Source organism: Lagopus leucura, unplaced genomic scaffold, assembly GCF_019238085.1.
Source record: "Lagopus leucura isolate 7727_CA_CO unplaced genomic scaffold, USGS_WTPT01 Super-Scaffold_100004, whole genome shotgun sequence".
Classification (NCBI taxonomy): domain Eukaryota; kingdom Metazoa; phylum Chordata; class Aves; order Galliformes; family Phasianidae; genus Lagopus; species Lagopus leucura.
The window spans coordinates 40,664,094-40,685,010 of NW_024962264.1; the positions used below are offsets into that span (position 1 = coordinate 40,664,094).

The following is a 20,917-nucleotide window of genomic DNA, read 5'->3' on the forward strand; positions in this document are numbered from 1 at the left end:
AAATTCAGTAAGGTAGGCCTCCTGGTGCATGATTAACGGCGTTAGTACCATCCTGTTATTAGAAAGGAAGCGAGGACAGCGGTTGCTAGCCGCGATCGTGGTGGGCGGCGCGGAGGCAGACGCAGGGCTGCCTGCCGTTCCCAGGCAACCGCTACCAACATAAGGCGGGCGGAGGACACCGCCGGCCGCTTGGGGCGGCTCGGGGCGCTGAGGCGCCGGTTCCGGCGAGTAGGTGCCGCTCGGTACCCAGCGGGGCCCGGCGGTACGGTGACGCTCATCGCTGCGGTGTGGGACTTGCTTTGGGCCGGGCTTGCTTAGCGTGGGCACCCTGAGCTTCGCGTAGCGCTGCGGTTCGTGCGGCGGCGGAACCGAGCCTTCCCGCTGGTCCTCCGGCCGACGATCTTTGTTTTATTCTGCTGTATTTCGGTCTGGGAATCAGTCTCCTGCCCATCCTGCTCTCTGTTCGAGTCCTTATATTCCTTAGGCTTCTTGTCCAAACGTTTCCCTTCTGTCGGTCTTCATTGAAGGGGGCGTTAAGGAAAAATGAACATTCACTATAAATGATTTGCTCTAAAATCAAGAAGAAATCGGAAATATTCACCGTAACCAGCTATTGGGCTGCTGTTAGAGGGCTTCCAAAATTGCACTTCTGTGTTTTCTCTCTGACTTGTCCGTGCGGCCTCCTTCTATACTGTTAATTGAAATCCACTGCTACAGAGAGCCCCAAGCTGAAGAAGGAGGCTGCTGGCATCTTGCTATGTGTTAATGCTACCCCTAATCCCAGTACTTGAAGATAACTGTTAGAAAATGTTGACCCAACCCACGTAAATTCAGTGAGTTGCACCAGTTCTACTAAAAATGCCTCTTACTTTTTTTTCTCCATCCATGTTCTGAATTTGTTTTAGAAATAAAGTAAAATGGTGTCCAAATTCCACATTATCTGTTTGTCCTTTAAGCACCAAAACAGTCAATCATGTTGCAGATGAGTTTCCTCAGATGATGTTAATGCTAATATTTTTAATCAAAACTCCTTGAATTTTACTTAAAAAAAAAAACTTTGTTTGCTTGTTTATAGGGGTTGACTGTTTATGGAGTTATAGTAAAACACATAAACAGAGATAATTCTACCTTCTAGAGTGGTACACTATCACCCAGCCATGCCTGTAGAAGGAAAAAGTGATATGGAGAGGATTGGCCTCTTCAGTGAAATGAGCTATGTTACCATTGGAGATAAATATGTATCACATTATATGCGTAAGTATATTTAATTTTAATCACCATGTAAGAACAGGAACTCCTTTTAGTATCCATCTTTTTTTCAGGATCGTTATTTTCTATTATTTCATTTTATCAGAGGCAATTGTTTTTTCATACATAATCTTTGCTTAGATACAAATGCTTGGTGTGATGGCATATATATATATCAAAGAAACAAAAAACCCAGTAAAATAAGTATGCATAATAGAATCACTACAAAATTAATGTATAACTTTATTTTTAATATAATTTACTTGTAGGTTGTGAGTATTTTCCTGTGCTTGTGTAAAATAATAGTGTTATGTGTGTCCTGCCTTTTTTTTTTAAAACATTCTCCTTTTCTTGTCTTTTTGGGGAATCTCATGTACAGGAGTGAGAACAGAACAGAAAAAAAAAAACCCAACAACTCTAAATATAAATTACAACTCTAAATTAAAAATAATGTAATTCTCAGAAAGAGAAAGTCTGCTGAAAGAACACATAAGTAAATTGTTGTAGTAGGTAAGATATGGCAAAGCTGACCCTCAGTAGTTACTTGGAAGTGAAAAATGCAAATGATCCTCTGAGTACAGATGTGTTTGCTGTGATGTTCTGTCAGAGGCAAGTGTGTCTGTCAGAACCCTGGCTCACTAGCTCATTGCTTCCACCACAATAAGCTGCTGGGTGCTAAAATCCACTGGGGGACATTGAAGCTGGTCGACCTGGTCTGTAATTGGAGGGTGAAACAGATGCTCCCCTCATGCATTACTCATAGTATATAAGTAGGTGTCAGGTCTAGCTCTGAATTGTAGTCTGGAGTAACTGATCGCTCTCTATTGCCTCTAAAGCAAATGTAGGCAGTGGAATATGAAAACTGTGTGCTGTGAATACCTTCTCATAGTATTATAGTCTTTACAATATCATAGTCTTTTACACACAATGTATATTATATGATATAAGTCATAAAATATACATGTTTGATTTACAAGTGAAATGCTCTGCAGGACATTCTTTGTCCTGCACCCAGCCATTTGGATCCTTAGCTTTTTAATGCAGTCTAAGAGAAGCACTAACTTTGAATGTTTTTTTTTAATCATTCTTACTTTTTTAAAGGCCCTTTTAATGAAACTGCGAGCAAGAACAGACAGATGCTGTCTGAGGGGAGCAAAACATTGTCAGCTCTTCAGGCAGGTTATTTTGACCCTCAGTTTAAGAGGATTTTCAGCGGTGAAGCCTACTCAAATCCTGTTCAACTAAGGAGACGTTATAGATTGGCAGAATCAAAGAAAAATTTGGGCAAAGCTTTCCTTCCCAGTAATGGAGATAAATTGCCGTAAGTGTTGTGTTTAGCCTATTTCTCTGTATATCTGTTTGTGAATCAGTCTGTACTAATATTACTTTACCTTGCTGGTGCAAAATTGAAACAACCTCTGTTAAGCCTATTTATAACAAGAGTCCTCAGAACTTCATCTCCACTTCCATCTTGTTTCTTTTGTGTCCATAATACTGTACACGGAATTCCTATAATTGTAGTTCCATGCACAGTGGATCCGGTATGGATTGATCCTTACCTCTTCAGATGATACTTGTTTGGGTTTTCTACATACTAACATTTTAGCACAGTAAATATGGAAAGCCTGAAATATTTACAAAGATCCAATTAATGTGTTAATTTGCTCTTTTTAGATGTGGACTAGGTAGCTATTATGGAACCATAGGAGGTCCGTTTGCATACTTCAGTGCACAACTGAAAGCCAGAGAAAGATACATTCCTCCTGGAAAGAATTTTTATACTAGTCCAGGAAAAAAAGGAACTGGATATGGGTAACTTCACAGCATTACTTCTTGCAGTCCTTTATTAAATGCTTTTTGAGTTTTGATCATCTAACCAGTGCATTCTCTTTTTACAGTTATGCGAATCTTACTATAGGTGAGCAATATCCACATGAAGCGGATGGCTATGAATTAGAAACAATAATTGCAAAGGTAAAAAAGATAAAATCTTTATTATGTACTAATCATGATTATTTATTAGAATTTTCATGAACTTCTTGTTCACTGTGGTGTTTCCTTCAGCTCAGAATCACAATATTCGTTTATTGGTTGGTGGAGGGAGGAAGACAAATCACTATATGTAAAAATGAAGATTTACTTATTGTTATTTTATTTTTTTAAGACAAGCAAAAGTATCCCATACAAGTTCCAGCAATCAAGATTTGACCTTAATTTTTTTTTTTATGTGGAGCATTTAAGCAACAATTGCAATAATTACCAAACAATGTGAATAGCAAGAACAATAATAATTCTTCTGTATCATTGTCAGAAATGAGATTGTATTATGCTAGATGCCTTACAAAAAAAAAACCAAACTGAAACAGAAAAGAGTTTATTCTGATCATACAAGCTCATAATTTGAGGAAAGCTCACATCTTTCCTTGTACCGAATTTCTGAATTTAGTTTTCTTATATATTTTCATTATATGTAGTGAGAAATCACTAAATTTGTCTATGGTCAGAATAAGATTAGAAAACTCAGAGTCTAACCATTATACTTGGAGGCTACTTAAATACCCTGAGTAAACGAACAAAGAAGACGGAGCAAATTTTTTTTCAAGAATGAATTTGAATGTTTTCAATGTTTTGGTTAGGAGAATGAAACGAAGTTGAAAAGCTCAAGATTCTTCCTCTGAATTTATTTGTTTTACAGAAAGCACGAGAGGAACACAAGCGTTTGGCTAAAGGAGGGCCCTTCAAGACAAATATGTACCCCCTGGAGTATTTTGACATGAATCCCTATTTTAACGACAAACCTTTGCCACCTGTGAAGAAACCACCTCCAGAGAAGCGAATTGCACCACCTTTCAAACCAAGTTCCCCTGCTAAGAAGGTTAGTTTATCTTAAAGCTACTGGAAACAATATAAACTGGATAAATATGCAGATGTTTTGAATTAAAACTTTGCTTACAGTACATAAGGTTGAAACCAATGTTTCGTACTTTTAAAAATAGAAAAGACATTGTGCAGTTTATTTTGTTGGTGCCAATGCTCCCTGATAAGTAGTTTCAAGTAACCTAGAAAGTCTTTAAAATTTGCGTAGTGCTGTTAACACACAGTTAATTGGCTGGATAGTCCATGAAATATGCACAAAGTGGAATGAATGTTTTACAATAAATGACAGCAAGAAAGAATTACAGTAGCAAAACAAAATGCTTTTTTTATTTTGGACTCTGTCAATCTCTCATGGCATTTTTGAACCTGTATAGGTATCTAAAACAAAATTTTTAGCAGTGTCACAGGAATGGAGAGCTGGAAGGAGCAGAAAATGCAGATTAAGGCTCCTGCTCAGCGAAAGGCTGTAGGAGTTATCTTGGGAGTTAGTAGCAGACACAAATCTGGAGTCAGCTTTAGAATTTTCTAATTCTTCAGTATTTAGGAAAGAAGGAGGAGGTGGATGGGAATAAATACACAGGGGAAGCACTCAGGGGACCTAAGAGATGAAGCTTGGTGTTAATGTCAAGGAACACAGTTCGTTTGTTTCAGTTGCTTTAATGTTACTTCTTAAAATCCAGATGGATATTTTTGCATTCCATGAAACATTTCTTTTAATATATTGTTTTTTCTGAGATTAAATACTAAGTTTATGGAATTCACCTTAGGCTAAATCTTATTTTTAGTTTGAAATGTTCTTAAAATATTGATGCATTTGATGCATAAATGTTTCTCTCAACTGATTCCAAATATGTAGTACAGTAATACCTCTTAATTTGTCACTTCTACATTCTGGTGTTCCACTGTCAGCCACTTAATATAATGTTCTGCTAATGTTATGATTATTCTGTCCTTCACCACTGACTTATTTGACCAATACTAATTCATCTGAGGAATAAGATGATAGTGAAAATGTTCTGAAAAGGACTGCAAGAATGCTTACACATGAAGAATTATGCTGGGTGTTCAGTCTCACAGATGAAGCAGCTGAGATCCTTTAGTGTTCTGAAAAGACAGCTGCTGAAACAGCTGTACATCTTCTCAATGACGATGCTGGTGACCCTGTTCCTGGCTTTCAACACTGCATGCTGCCATTCGAGATATGAACGGTGTACTTCTCTAACTCCCTCTTTTCTATACAAATCCTCAAAGGAAAATTTGCTTTATTGCTGATTGAATTGCTTACTGTTGCATTTTAAGGAAAGCAGTCTCAACAGACTGTGGAGATTAGCTGTTCCAGAGGCTTGCAAAGAATTAATAAGGTTTCTGCATGCTTTTTAACTAGAAATTGCCATTGTTATAGTTCTGGTGAACTTACTGTTACAGGAAAAGCCTGTGTTGTATTTCTATACCTGCACTGAATATGGAGGTTTACTGGTGAACTAATAGTAACATAGGACTTCTTTTTTTTTTTTCTTTTTTTTTTTTAGGTCACTTCAGTGAGTTATGGTTTTACATTTTCTATGTTTTTCTAGGTTTTCTATGTTTTTAAAATCCTTCACTCAAAATCCAGACTTACAAAGAATATTTTAAACCATCTAATTAATCACTAAAATTTTCCCTAAGGTTTCCAATGGAAGTTTAAGGAATTTTGGGTTGGTTGTTGTTTTTTTAAATAGAATATAATGCAGTCTGCTATTCAGTATTCTCTGCTTTTGCATGAAAAATATTGTAATAAAATCCAACTATTCTATAGATTGGCACTTTGAAAGTTGTTTTTTTTTTTTTTTCAGTCAGGGGGCATGAAAGGTGGCACATTTGATCCTTATCCAAGCCATTCTGCTGACCCTTATGTAACCAAAAAAACTATGGCTGCCTCATCCAGTAAAGAACAAAAGGTTTTTCATCCTCCTCCTGGACCGAAAAGCAGACCTGTTACAAGTATAATCACTCAAAATGTCTTAAGGTAAGCCACTTTAAGTTCATATTTCATGCATGCTGTCTCCCAGTATTCATTAGATAATTGATTACTAACAGAATAATTGAAGGAATTGTTAACAAAAGCATAAGAAATATATAAGGAAGATTGTTTTCAAAATTTTTTTCCATACTTCTGTAAGTTTGGGTGAAGTTTTTTCAAACAGTTATTTTTAAATAACTTTCTGTTCGGCCTTACTGTAATTCAAGCAGATGACCATGTTCTTTAGTTATTTGAAGCTTCAGTTTCAAATGGGATTTTTAAGATTGCATGCAGAACAGCTCAACATAGATGTATGATTTTTTTTGCATACTCTGTGAGCAACATGAAATATTTTAGAAATATCTGATTAAAATTTGGAAATCAATCTTAGAAGAATGTTTCACATTTGTGACTGTCTGTTATGTATCATATGTGAAGTTCAAGAAACGCATCTTTTAATCCACATATGACTGTTCTATTTACTTCACTACATACCTGAATTTGCTTAATCACTTTTAAATTGTAGGAATCATTGAAAGTTTCAGTTTGAACTGACAGGACCAAACCAGAAGCTACCTATTACTCCACATGAAACAAGTTTTAAATTGAGAAGGAATGGGTGATTGTGGAGTGTATGGGAACTGCTGAGTCACGGCCTGAACCTCTGATTGATCACCTGAGGCGAGCCATGAGTCAGCCAGAGGAGCACAGGTGAAGGCAATTCACCTGTGCTGCTGGAAGGGGTGGAGCCTGGCTCCTCCTCTCTTAGACCCATTTAAGAGCTGGCTGCCAGGGGGGAAGGATCTCTTCTGGAGATCCCCTCTGCTGGAGTTTTGTAGGCGAGCCCAGGATATGGGTAAGCTTTCTCTATTCTCTTTTTGTTAGTGTAATCTGCTCTGCCTAACTCTCTTGTTTTTTTTTTGTAATTATAACATCTTTACATTGATTGATTATACAGTGGAGTATCACCATGTGCTCACAGAAATGGTTATGATGGACTCGTTACAAATATCTGTAGAGAGAAAAAAATCACATCTGAAAGTTCCACAGCCAGAAATTCAAACAACTTCTTCAAATTGTCTGCTACCATTTCTCTCCTAACAATTTTAAAGGATGTATTGATTTTTGCTTTGTTATTCCTAGGTATAGTGGGATGAGAATTTTGAACAGCATTTATTAGAAGTATGAATGTTATAGTTCATATGTGGTGAGATACATTTCAAATTGTCAGCTTTTCCCCACTAGATTACAGTTTTTATGTACTTTCTAGTGGAAATCTTCTGGTATTTTGACTGTGATTCTGAATTGGATTTGTGAGCACAAATTCTTGCTCTAACACAGAGTTCTGTATAAATCATTTAGATTCTCATGGATTAGACACTAAATCTAATTACAGGAATGGGTGTAACAGTTTTTCATTTTCACTAAAACTTTCCTGTCCTGAAGAGTTGTATTCTAAAACAAAATTTAATAAGTTTCTCTTCATTTACGTTTCAGATCAATAAATATAAAGAACTACAAGACTGCATATGCTGCATCTTATTAGGTAAAAATGTTGAAATGAAGGATACGTATTTAAGACTCTTAACAATACAGTTGCTAATCAGCATTCAGCGTAAATAAAAATGTGAAAAGTGGAATTCAAGTACGTAAGGCAATCTGGTTTAATTATTGAGAATGTAATATCTGTGTTTGGTTTTTACACATACACACACAGACATATACATACATACATGGTTGTAAAGCTACAGTAAGTAATACAATGTATTCAGTAGGTCGGTGGGTGAATAATTTTTAATCTTACTGCTTCACTTGAGTACTGAAATGCACTTTAACAGAACATACTTCCTATTGAGTAATTTAGGTTCAAATTCACAAAGTATTGCAGTGGAAAAAAATGCACATCTTTCAAAGACTGCCAGTGTATATATTAGCCAAATAAGTCTGCTCACAGTGAAACTAAGATAATTGTTTCCCTTTAGCAGTATTACAATTTGTAGTTTATTTCAACAGTACTTTGTGTAAGAACTGTCTTGAAGACTTTCAGTTACGATATTCTCAAAATGACCATTGTCAGCCTTTTATAAAGGTAGTTATCTCTAATTATCATCATCTGTTTAACACTCATCCTCTGTTTCCTGAAAACTCTAACTGCTGCTATGTTCTCAAGAGAAGCTCTGTTACCTCTGTGTTCATGCAAGTATCTTAACAAACGTAATCTTTCAAACTACCTTCTTCTAGGATGAAACTCAGATCCTAACTTTTATAAGGTTTTATTATATGTGTTCCAAGAAATTTGTTCATGTAAACACCCCTCAGCATTTATATTTCTAAGCTATTTCTTGAAGATGTGTAGATCTTTATTCTTTAAGGATACTTACTGCTGTCCTCAAGATGAGGTGGTTTTTTGTTTCTTTTTTTTCCTTATTAATTCTAGGCTTGTGAATTCTAGACTAGGTCTCACAATTTCCTAACATTGAAGAAAACAAAAATAAAGACTTGTTGACCAGGTCTTCCAGCATTTATTAAGGCATAAAACCCCATGCTTTTAGATCAAGAGGGCACAATATTTTAAAATACTGTACTGTAATCTGTACAATAATTTTGATGTTTTCTTTATCCAAAGACCTGTAACAGAATTCCTTTTTTTTTTTAAACATGCTGTATAAGATAATGGTATTGGTGCTGGCTTTAGGTGTCTTGTACGGGTTATCAGGACAATATATTATGTTGTTCACTTATGAACTCTGCAGATTTAGCCCTCCTAGACAGATTGGACTGCATGGTACTTCTAACTGCTGTTCTGATGTAGTGCAGCTGATGAAGACTGCTCTGAAGTTTTTATTTTCTTTTCCTTGCTCTTCCTTCCACCTCTTCAGTTCTTCCTGTCGTATTTTCTTCTGTATTTTAGTTATCTTTTCATTCCCTAGCAAAATGGGGAAGGGAGATTAAAATTAAAAATTAAAATATGGCACTTTACTAAAACAAAGCAAAACAAAAAACCAGAATAACAACAAAAAGAACCCAAACACAACAGCAACAACAAAAAACCCAGCTTGTTTAAGAATTTTTTAGTGAATGTAGACTAAGTTTATGTGGCCGTTATGGGAAGCGATTGCTTCCCCTGATAAGTCCCCATTAGAAACAGTGTGCTCTGAGAAAGCTGATGCCCATTTCTGGGTAGGGCCTCAGCATACTGTTTAATACAAATAATAAATGTGTCCCTGGTTTCTTGACAGTGCATTTTACCATGATGGTGGAGGTTAGAACTTTCTTAAATTTCAAACAGGAAAGACAGTAGGCACTATATTATTTTCATGTAACAACTTCCCTTATATAAAAAACATAGCCAGTTACCTTTGTAATAGATTCTGAGCACAACTTAATATTTACAATCTCACACAACTTTGTGTCAAATGCAATTAAATGCCTGACCATCCATCTACCAAGCAACCCAAGTATTAACCATTTGATTGCTGTTACTGAGTCTGAGCACACAATGCAAAATTATAGCATATAATTTTTGCCTATCTCCAGTAAAAACCAAAAAATCAAAGCAGCAAAATATTTTGTACCTTAAAAGGTTTTTAGAGGAAAAGCCATTAAGAGGTTGACTAAGATTCTTTAATGTTCCTTTCAGTTGTTCTAATTTGTATCTGTAGTGGTACAAAAATGCACTCTACAGTTAGTGTGCTGTGTTAAAGCCAGATAAATAACTGTTTCTTTGTTACAATCTGTTTTTATGAATTATTGAAGAAATAGGAAGGAAGAGATTACTTTTATGCAGTAACAATCTCTAAAGATATTGTGCCTTTTACTGGCTAGGGACTTGTATACCAGTGGTTGTATTAGGAGGAACTAGAAGATAAGTAATTACCTCTAAGTCTGTTCTGGAAACACCAATAACTAATTACATGGCTTTACATTAACAAATTTATTTAGTAAGTACTAAAAAAAAAATGTAGCAGAATAAAGGGAAATAGCATGGTAGAAACACTACTTACAGACAATTTCATAAATATTATATGCAGTGTTTTTGAAAAATTCTTCTTCCCTATGGTCCTGTGGCTGAGAAAATTAGTCTTTGTACAGTAATTAGCAGATGTTAATTTTTGTGTTTTTTGTAGTATGACTGTTCTCAGAACGTGTTTACACTGAAAATGTTGAAATTCATGTTTCAGTTAATAAGCTTTCTAAGTTAGAGAAACAGTAAAAAGGTAAAAGTAGTTTGTACTAATTACACATAAATCAGCATTAGAAGTCATCTGAAGGACAGGTTAATGCGGGTTACACTTTATTTAGGACTTCTTGTAAAATAACCTGTGAAATGTGGCATGTACTAAACTGCTTAGCTAAAAGGTTGCTAAGATTCCTTTCTGAGTCTGAAATCTTTGGGACAGAATTCAATCTCCTGTCAACTGTCATAGTTTCATCACATTTCTATATACTAATGTTGTATAAGGATCTGTTCTTCTTAATCTGTAAAATGTAGCAAAGTATCAATAAAAGCAGACAGTTTGAGTACATTACCAAGAAAATAGTGAAAAGACTGTAAATGACTTAAGAAGATGAGTAAGGTATTATGAATTGAAAGTCATACCTTGTGAAAGGCAATCCAAAGGAATTTCTTTACAAGTTGTAGTGGAATGTTCAGAATAACAGTTATTCTGCATGGTGCCGGAACTGAGATTGGGTTTCTTTTGTGCCCGTGCTAAAGCTGTAGCTTGGCCTCGGAGATAAACATAATCCTTATGCAAACGGTGGAATTCAAGCTGTGCTACATCTCTCTCATTTTCAATAGTCCACAGTTGATTTTCTAATAGTAAGCATTCTTTAGACAGTTTTCTAATGTCATTTTCATATTTGGAAGCGTATTGTCTGTATTCATTCAGTTCTCTCTTAAGTAGCTGATTTTCCTCTGTGATGTCTGTTACTACTGTTGATAACCTCTTATATTCTGTGTTTGCAGCGGTCAAGTCATATTTTAAAAGATCAGTGTCTGCTTTTGCATTTCTGGGTTCAGTCATGAGTTTCTTTTCTGTATACACTTCATCTGTCTGGACTTCCTCAGTGTCCTTCAGCAGCATCTGTTTAGTATTAGAACATTCCTGCAGAGTCATTTCAAGATTAAGTTTTTTCTCTGCAAATGTTTGCATTAATTGAAGATGAGTCTCCAGTTCAGATTTTGTTGCAGTTTCTTTTTCTTTCATTTGTTTTATTTCACTCTGCTTTCCTTCAAGCTCTTGCTCTGGGGAGCTCTTTTCTTCTGTAAGTTGACCAAGTTTTTTATTTATTTCTTGTGAATTGGAGCATTTGTGTTTCAAGGACTCTAGCATTGCATTGAGCCTCCCTTTTTTGCAAGTACCAGCAGTCATCTTTTCTTCTAATTTCTTGTTCCTAATCTGAAAATCATGTAGTGCCTGTGTTGTGTCTTTGTTTCCATTGTGGTGTTGATTCTTTTTCTTTTCAAGGATTACTTTCTGGTTCTGGAGTTCTTTATATTTTCTTATCAGACTCTTTACTTCCTTAATGCATTCCTCATTGCCTTCTGGTGATTTAACCAACTGAGTTTGCATACTCCTCTTTTCTTTAGTGAAGTCCTTAATTTTCACATCATATTTTGATATTTTTTCTTTCAAAGACTGTACAGAATCAGCAAGAGGTGTGACCTTGTTCATGAGATGTAGATTTTCATTCTCAAGATAATGTACTCTTTTTTGCAGATGCTCAGAGTTTTTCAGAGGCTTATGCAATGCTTCAATTTCTCCATCATATTCAGGGGATGCTTTGTTTTTACTGAACTTCTGATCTCCTAGCCTCAGCAGCATCTGGTTAAAAACAGACAGTCATTCTTTTTCTAGTTGCTGTTTGTGATCAAGCATTAGTAGCTTATCTTTCACCATTTTGGAAAATGAATCTACCTGGCATCTGTTATCTTCACTACAACTGCTTTTAAATTCAAGTACATTTCTGCTTTTAGATTCTGCTTTTTCATTGCATGCTGTTGTAGGAGGGGTTATACTGCCATACTCAGAATCCTTATAAATTTTTTGATCAAAATGTAGGCAATTTTCATTAAGTAGAGCTGAAGCAGTATGTGATTCATCCAAGGAAGTCACAATTTCTGCAATGTCTTTCAAGTTACTTAATTTTTCTCTGTATAAGAAGACAGATTTTTCTGTATTTTGTCCTAACAAGTCTGAATTAGTATTGGCTGACTTCCAAAACTCTCGTTTCAGCAACTTGGTAGCATAATTATCATCTATTTTACAGATTTCTTTCCTGTGTTCAGGTAAATTCATAGGAAGCTTAGATTTACTAAAAATTACCTTCTCCTGAGCAGCATCTGATCTTTCTGTCTCTGAATCAGTTCCAGATACCAAATGTCCACGTGTAAACTCATTGTTTATTTTAAGTATCCTTTTGTTTCCAATTAGATTTTCTGAATCTTCAACCTTTTCAGTTTTCAGTGAAATCCTATGTGAAATTTGTATATCACTGACCACATTTTTAGCATTGCAGTTTACTTCCACATGCTCTTCAGAACCGGATTGTTGGTCATGGTGAACTTCTCTTTGAGAAGACAACAATTCAGGATATTCCATATGCTACCTCACAAAATTAAAAACAAATGTCCAAAAAAAAAAAAATCATACTGTAAGAATAATGAAATGTAGTAATTTAAGCATAAGACATCTGAGCTGCTAAAAAAGCCACTTCTCAGTCAAGACTTGCACAAATTTTCTCTGCCAAGGCCATTTAGCTATTACAATGTTAACAATTTTAATCAGCCTCACTTAATTCAGTATTGGGTTTTGGAGCAAGCAGAACATACTGATGTCTTAAATTGATTATATTTCAAGCAAAGGAGAGACGAACTAAGGAGACTATAGTTTGTCTTTGGTTTTGTCATCCTAGTCAGCACAAATTAAAGACAAACTGGAGTTGCACTAAATAGATGCAGAAAAAGTAAGTTTTATTCCCTTTCTTCATTTCTGTCCCCTCCTTGGCTATGTCCTGTTTCATTATATGCTTTGCATTGCATTCCATATCCAGTGAAAATAACCCAAATGAAGATCAAGCTACTATGTTGTCTGTGCAAAAAAGAAATGGAACTTAAAGTGAGTGGAAGGGAACGGTATACATATTTATGACTTCTCAGGAAGAAAACACTTGTTATTTTTTGTACTCAGAATACCCATTGGGTTATTAAAAAAAAAAAAAAAAAAAGATTAAAGCCAAAATCCATCTACAGAATAATGTGTTTGTAAGTAAAAACTGTTAACATACCAGTGATGCATTATTTGCTGTAAAAGTGATGTGTGCAGTCATCATAATCTTGGCTGACGTATGTACTGGGGTTTTCACTTCAAATATATTTTTGTTTAGTATGTCACTGATTTCAGACTGTACCTGAAAAAGATTGTTTATAGAAAACTTACATGTGTAAGTATTTCACTTTGCAAAACACATTTTTAATCAGGAAGTTATCTCCTGCAAATGACAGACTGAATGGAAATGAAGTGTACGAACAGGGAACTGTGCATAACAAGCAAAGCATAATGCTAAACATCCTTTCTGCATCAGGTCTTTAGCTTTTATATAATGAATCAGACAAAACGATGGGGGGTTGGACTCGATGATCTCTGGAGGTCCCTTCCAACCCCTACAATTCTGTGATGGCAGAAAATGCTCCTCAAAAGGTGGTCTAGCATTCTGTGAGAAATGCCAGTTTGCAGTATTGGAGCTGGTTCTGATATCTAATGACTAACATTATGTGGAATTGAAACTTATTTGAAAACAACAGTTTCCTAGAGGTTACAGTAGTGCAAGTTAGAGCTAGTCCTTCAACTTTTAATAGCTTATTATTTTTAATAGTTTAATAGTTTTCTAGTTTTAATGTATATTTAATGTACATAATAACCTAAAATACTTATGGCAATATCTAAAAATGCAGGAGTTGGCATTTACACTTAAGATCATTTGTGTAGTTTTTTTTACCATATTAGCATTCTCCAGAGTCTGTTTCTGAAATGTCTGAAATGATTCCAGCTGTTGTTGAAGAATCTAAAATGTAGAAACAATATCAGAAAACTGGTAATTTTTTTTAATGAATCAATATTTTCTGTTTAACTCATGTTTATTTACTAACATCATTTTCATCCAGATCCTCTTACCACTCAATAGCAATTTAGAAACATATTTGCAATACTGGAAGATTTCAGGGCCATTCTTTGTGGATAGTTGCTCACATCACTAAAAGCTCTGGCACATCTGGTGTTACTTTTGCCCATAGTTTTTACCATAAGGCCAAATATGCTTGTGTTTGAATTTTATTCCAGTACTCCAAATCCAAGTTACATCCTTTTGGCTTAAATTGTAGTGTGCTGGTTGGACAACGTAAGAAAGCTGAACTGTCTCTGGGAACTAGTAAAGGGAAGCCCTAGTATTCCACGTTAACAGCACTGATCTTCACTAAGCTCTAATGATTTAAAAGTGCTTTACAATAAATACTGCATATCTTTTACATGGATCAAAGAATGTTTTACTGAATTAATCATATTTAGGGCACAGGAATTCAGAAACTCAGTAAAAATTTCAGCTAAAGGAATGAATGTGGGCATATAGCAAAATGTGTAGTTTACCATGTGTTTCACTTTGGAAAAAGATTCCCCAAAAGAAGAGACGAGGCAGGTATAAAATCATAGAACTGTTTGGGTTGGAAGGAACCTTTAAATCATCTAGTTCCAACACCCCCTGCTACAGAGGGAAGAACACCTCCCACTAGACTAGGATGCTCAAAGCCCCATCCAGCCTGGTTTTGAATACCTCCAGGGAAAAGGCACCCACAATCTCACTGGGCAACCTGTTCCAGTGTCTCACCATCCTCACACTACATAATTTTTTCCTAATATGTAGTCTAAATCTACCCTCCTTCAGTTTAAAGTCATTTCATCCTATTGCTACATGCGCTTAAAAATAATCCCTCCACAGCTTTTCAGTAGGCCCCCTTCAGGCTGTTATAAGCTCCCCCAGAAGCCTTCTCTTCTTCAGACTGAAGAACCACAACTCTCTCAGCCTGTGCCCACAGGGTGGCTGCTCCAGCCCTCCAAATGTTTTTGTGGGTCTTCTCTGGACCTGCTCCAAGGGCTCTGTGCCCTTTTTGTGGTTGGGCCCCAGAATTAGACACAACTGGGGGGGGGTTTCAAGAGAGCAGAGTAGAGAGCAAAATTGCCTCCCTTGACCTGCTGATCATGCCAATCACCTTGATGCAACCCAGGGTGTGGTTGGCAACAGTGTATAGAGATATTATGTATAGAGTACAGGTGGATATGTAAAGTATATATTAGGTACAGAGTACTGTAAATCCTATGCCTAAGTTACTAAAATATATTAAAAGCAGAGCCAACATGCTTTGCTAATTAGTATTCAAGTATAAACTGTAATTTGAAAGTAAGCTGTCCATTTCAAAATAATTCAGCAAATTTCTCACTGAAAAATATCTGGACAGCTTCAGTTTTAAATATATAGAAACAATCATTCACTTATATTTGTGAATATGTCAACCAGATTCATACATAAAGAGCAATGTAGAAGAGACTAGCTTTATATTAAATAACTCTGTAAGCAGCTCCTGTGAATTAAGGCCCCTTAGCTGAGTGGTTCCTACTGCTCCAGCTTCCAGCCCATCTGCCTGCAGTGGTTTGGCCACGCCAACAGGCACGTTTTAAATCAGATGTGCCATGTGAGACTCGAGCTAGCTGTGGCTCTCTTTGTGCTAAGTCATCATGTTCCTGTCTGCAGACAGAATCAGCTTACTTCCAGTGCTGTTTGCAGGTGAATCAGATCGTCTGCTTCTATTGTGTGATTACCTGCAAACACAAATGACATTTCTACAGTTAGCGGTGCCTGAAGTTCTCAGCTAGAGATGTTTCATATCTAACTGCGCATCCACAAAAGGAAATGGAGAAAGCACAAGCGTTGTGGAGGTTGAGGAAGGACCTAACAGCGTATTTTCTTGGTGTTCTGAGCTCGGGACACGTCAGGGTAATGCAGTCAGTGTCTGGAGACCCCTGAGGAGGCGCAACCTCCAGCTGAAAAGTTCCCTTGTGAAAGCGGCGAAGCGCCCCCGGCAGAGCAGAGCACGTACCGCGATGGTGCCGCGGCACTGCCCCCTGCGATGGCCGGCCCGCCCCGCCCCGCGGCCAGCCCAGCATTCTAGCGCTCGATTTTCTTCTCGCGGGAGACTGCGCTGGCCCACGCCGTCTACCGCCTCAGGAGGACGAGGGCCGGGGCTGTGTGCCGGTCGCCTCGCGGCGCTGAGGCAGCGCGGCGTGCGGATGCGTGGCGGTGTCGTCACACTCGCGGTGACGCACAGCCCCCGGCAGCTCGGTCCCGCCGCGGCAACCGAGCCTGCAGCCGGCCTCCTGCGCGCGGCCGCCGTGCCAGCGCCAAGCGCCCCACCGCGGCCGAGCGCCGTCACGGGAGGCCCCGCACCTCAGGTGCTCGGCATTCTTGGTGCCATGTTTTCTGGTAAAGAAAACGTTCACTGTGCGTCACCTGTATTCACGAGAGCAGCCAAGGAAGGAATGCTCGTATAATTAAACGACTCAGGTGCACAAAGCATGCGAGCTTGGACACAGCTTGTTAGGCACGGCTGCTACTCATAACGCAGCTGTGAGGCCACGTACACAGGGAAACCTTGGTTTGCTAAAGCACCTGCTGGCAGTTGCAGTTGATATTCTTTCAGAAAACAGTACCACCTCAGGTAATTTTTTTCTTAAACTGTACATTCCATATGTATGTGATGTGAAGCAGCATTTCATCTTATGGGATGAGTGAAACCTTTCTCATACAGATAATTGTTTTAAATTGGAAGAGACGTTCTCTGAAAGTGGATGTTAAATGTTTCTACTTGAAGACCTGAGGAGAATTCTACTATTTGTTCATGTTCTTGTTCTGATGACTCCAATAAGAAGGTAAACAGTTTTGGGAGAAATTAAAAAAAATTCTTTTTGAAATTGGTGCTGAGTACATTTCCCACCCTTCAAAAGACTGCAAAAAATATTAATTTATGAGTCATTTCAATGTCATCTAATGAAAAACTTCAGATAAATTGCAAATATTATTTCAGAATGAGGGTGAAAGAATTACCCAGAATTACTGGCATTTTCCTTAACTGGAGTGTGACGTTGATTGCCTCCTCCTTAGAGAACGCCATTCACTTACTGTTTTCATTTAAAAAACAAACAAAAAGCAACAATGTGGCAGAAAGAGACTTAAAAACCTATTGCTGTCCTCCTAGCTTGCAGTATCACATACCAAACTGTCTTAAGACTGTATGACTCAGGTCTTTACAGACCCAGGAATGTTCTTAGGGAAATCTAGTTTAAACATGAACAGCTGGTTCATTTGTCTATCCCCCTGAGTATGGCAGAAATATTAAATCAGCTACAGGGGCAGCTGTTACCTCTTGATTATTGTGAGACTGAGTGGATAGCTTCCATGAACCTTTGAACAGGTGCAACCTGGTCACGTTTATTAAAACATAGCAGTAAGTATCCAAGTATGTGAAGCATTAAGATCTGATGAGGTGATCATAGAGATAGAATGCATTAAATAATTGGTGACATCAGTTTGGCTTTCTAACTTGGGAGGCAATGTATAAGTTAGAGCTGCTGTCAGTTTACTGAAATTGACATGTAGATCTGAAGTGTCAAGGACAGATTCATATAATAAATGAAAAAAATATTCTTTTGTCACCACTGTGGCAAATTTGATGATTTTTTTTTTTTTTTAATATAGGGAATGTATGTAAGTAAGTATTATATTATTCTGATTAGGATACTATTAATTCATTTCTCCCACATATCCAGTACATAAATTGAAATAAAAAGTTAAACACTTTTTTTTTTCCCCTGGTCTGTGAACTAGTGAACTAGCAGAATAGGAGAATATCCTCATTTCATATTACTGTATTATGTTTTGTATTGTGGTGATAGCATGAATTAGAGCCCTTTCAGCATTTCAGAGAAAGTTCTGTTTTGGAAAATTGAATTAATACGAAAATTCTTCTGGCAAACAGCATTGAGGTCCCATGCAGCACTGCTGTATGAGTGCCTCAGAGGTTTTGCGTTTTTTCTTTATGTGCCACAGAAGAATTAGGAGTGATTTGATTGCTCATTATCCGTTCAGATGCTAAAATATATATTTTATTCAATCATTACTTTTATCTAGAGGTGGGCAATAGCTGACACTATTCTACAGTAGTCTTCAAAAGCCTGTGTTCAGGTGTAACTTCAAAAGAACAGCCTTTTGTCACAGCAGTCCACTCTGCAGAAGGGGACTTACCTCACTAGCTTTTGTTGTGGATCTGTAATGAAAGGCAGCACCCGTATCTCAATAATTATTTCTGAAATGTCATTCTTTCATCCACTGTGAAAGATGAGAGCAGTTCTTGATTCAGAAAGGGCAGTTGCTAGTAGGCAGTGAATAGGAAGTAAATGGGAAAGACCATTAATAGAGCTCTGTGGTATATGTACGCGTGGAGAAGAATCTCATAAATCATAATGAGAATGGAAAAGGCTGGATAAATTACGAGTCAGAGAAGAAATATGTGAACATTTTTAGAATTATAATCCTGTGTTGGGATCAAAAAAATCTTGTGATTATGTCATCATTAATTAGTTTACACTCCCATAGAAGAGTGAACAACTAGTCCTGTTAACAGTGAAGAATCCCTACTTGGTCTCACATTTTTTTTACAATTCATTTGAGTTCAGGGAAGAGAGAAATTTTTATGACCTACCCAGCAACTGGATCAGTTAATGAAAGCTTTTGCTTCCGTCTTGGTGTATGATTAATTTTTACACATTTTACCTGCATGTTTTTGTTTTCTATTAAATCATCGTTTGTGCATTTTTCTCTTGCTTACTAACTCTTACAGTTTGGGAGCTTTTTTTGTTTTGTTTTGTTTTACCTCAGTCCACCAGTCTTCTGTGAAAGGAAGCAAAGGAGCCAAATATTTGTAAATTATCATGTTATTTATTATTTGCAGTGTCTTTTCCCTTCTATGCTGTATCTGCCTGATCTGCTTAGTCTGGATTTTAAGCTGTGGGGTAGCTATTCTCTGCACAGTGCCTGTTTGCAGCTGGATTGTGTTTCTATCTGAGTATTCTCGCATTATGTGCTTCTTTTATAAATAATAAAATGAAATAAGGGAGGTCGTGAAAGAATCTTGCTGTAAAAGAATTGTACTTATCACCTCATACATTCTGCTTAGGTACAGTTTTGAATTGGCTCACTCAAAGAGAAGCAAGACGTAGAGCAGTGAACAGCAGTGCTTTCTGTAAAAGTAAATGTAATTTTGAGGCTAGAGATATTGCAGTGAAAATGAAATAGAGTGAACTTGAAGAATAAAACATCAAGTCATTTAATTCTTGCAATTAATTAAAGAGGTACCTAAAGAGTTTACCTATAAATAGAATGACAAACAAATTGTCTTGTGTGCAGTCATAGCTTCTCCTTGGTTTTACTCTTTTTCAAAGAAAAATTGCCTGTGCTTTGTGTATGTGCACAACCTATAAGTACCTTGTAATTCTACTGGCTGTTAAGCTGATGCTCTGTAACTTAATTTCTACCTACAAGGAGAATGAGTATTTCTGTGCCTTGTTCAGTCATATGAGGTGTTAATAGCCCCCTTCAGGTTTTGTGTAATGCTACAAACAACTTTTTTTTTTTTTTTCTTGAAAGTGTTGAAATTTGGCTCCATGTGTTATGGCGCTTTTTTGTTTGTTTGTTTGTTTGTTTGTTTGGGCCATTGAACATATTATTCCAGCCATGTCTCTTTAGTGTCCCTGGTCTAGTTAAAATTTAACATTCTGTAGGCTGCTGGTTTAGCAGGACAATTAAAAACCTCTTACATCAGGAAATACTAAAAAGATTGTAAAAAGTAATTTTATAAAGAATGAGATGTATAAAAATTTGTTTTCAAACGATTATCTAGAAAAGAAAGACTGAAAAAATTGCCAGGGATTTTTCCTGTTGCTCAGAGTCTTGCTTGTGTTTACTAAATATTTTGTCTTAAAATTATGTCTACAGTAAATAGCAGGCTGCATGGTACAGTGCGAGCAAATCAGTTGGCTCTGAGGATGTGGCATCTACTCAGTGTGTATTTCAGGGAGAGCTTATTTAGCTCTAATTTGATTCTGCTGAATGACTTCCCTTTAGTGGATGGTGTGTGTTAGCAGTGCTGCTAAAGATCATCTAGGTGAATTTGATCATAAAGGTAATCATTTTATGCACTTTGAAATTGCTGTATGATGTGAAGCAAAATGTAGTTAAGTGGAATGATGAGGGATTTCAAAAGCACATTTCTGATCTGAACAAAACTGTTAATATATTTTTAAAGTGTTGGAATGCGGTTGGAAACCGAAGAAGGCTGTTGAGTTAGTGGAAACACAGAGTTTATTTTAACTGCTTTAAAAAGGTTTTGAAGTTTCAGGTTGTTGGTAGCACTCTGACATTATGTAAGAGAATGAAAGCATTTGTCTTGGAACAGTTGATACAGAAGCACTCTGTAAACCAATCCGGTATATGTTTAGATGCAATGTTTGTCTTGCTCATTTGAAGAGTTAAAATTTCATGCGTTTCCAGCTCATCTTAGAATAGCCCTGTTGTTTATGCAGTCGTAACATAGCTGAGGAAAGCTTTTCACACCTGTTGATCGACATCTGAAGAGTCTAGATAACAAGCATGTGAAGTCACACTTACTGTCTTTCTCTCCGTCTAAAA

The 20,917-nt window shown here is 36.9% G+C and overlaps 1 protein-coding gene across 10 annotated transcripts in view; it reads left to right on the forward strand.

Annotated features, from left to right (window-relative positions):
- Nucleotides 1-20,917, forward strand: part of CUNH4orf47 (chromosome unknown C4orf47 homolog) — a 94,255-nt gene that overhangs the window by 10,069 nt on the left and 63,269 nt on the right. For 6 of the 10 annotated variants that reach the window (XM_042871319.1, XM_042871322.1, XM_042871320.1 and 3 more), the window contains exons 2-8: nt 1,076-1,254; nt 2,350-2,569; nt 2,923-3,060; nt 3,147-3,222; nt 3,944-4,123; nt 5,958-6,130; nt 7,622-7,670. In XM_042871319.1, the coding sequence (XP_042727253.1) occupies nt 1,158-1,254; nt 2,350-2,569; nt 2,923-3,060; nt 3,147-3,222; nt 3,944-4,123; nt 5,958-6,130; nt 7,622-7,670 (933 nt within the window). In that variant the 5' untranslated portion in view covers nt 1,076-1,157. Of the gene's footprint in view, nt 1-1,075; nt 1,255-2,349; nt 2,570-2,922; nt 3,061-3,146; nt 3,223-3,943; nt 4,124-5,957; nt 6,131-6,650; nt 6,818-7,621; nt 7,671-20,917 lie in introns of those variants that run through there. The other 4 variants (XM_042871323.1, XM_042871324.1, XM_042871328.1 and 1 more) reach the window with 3 other exon arrangements.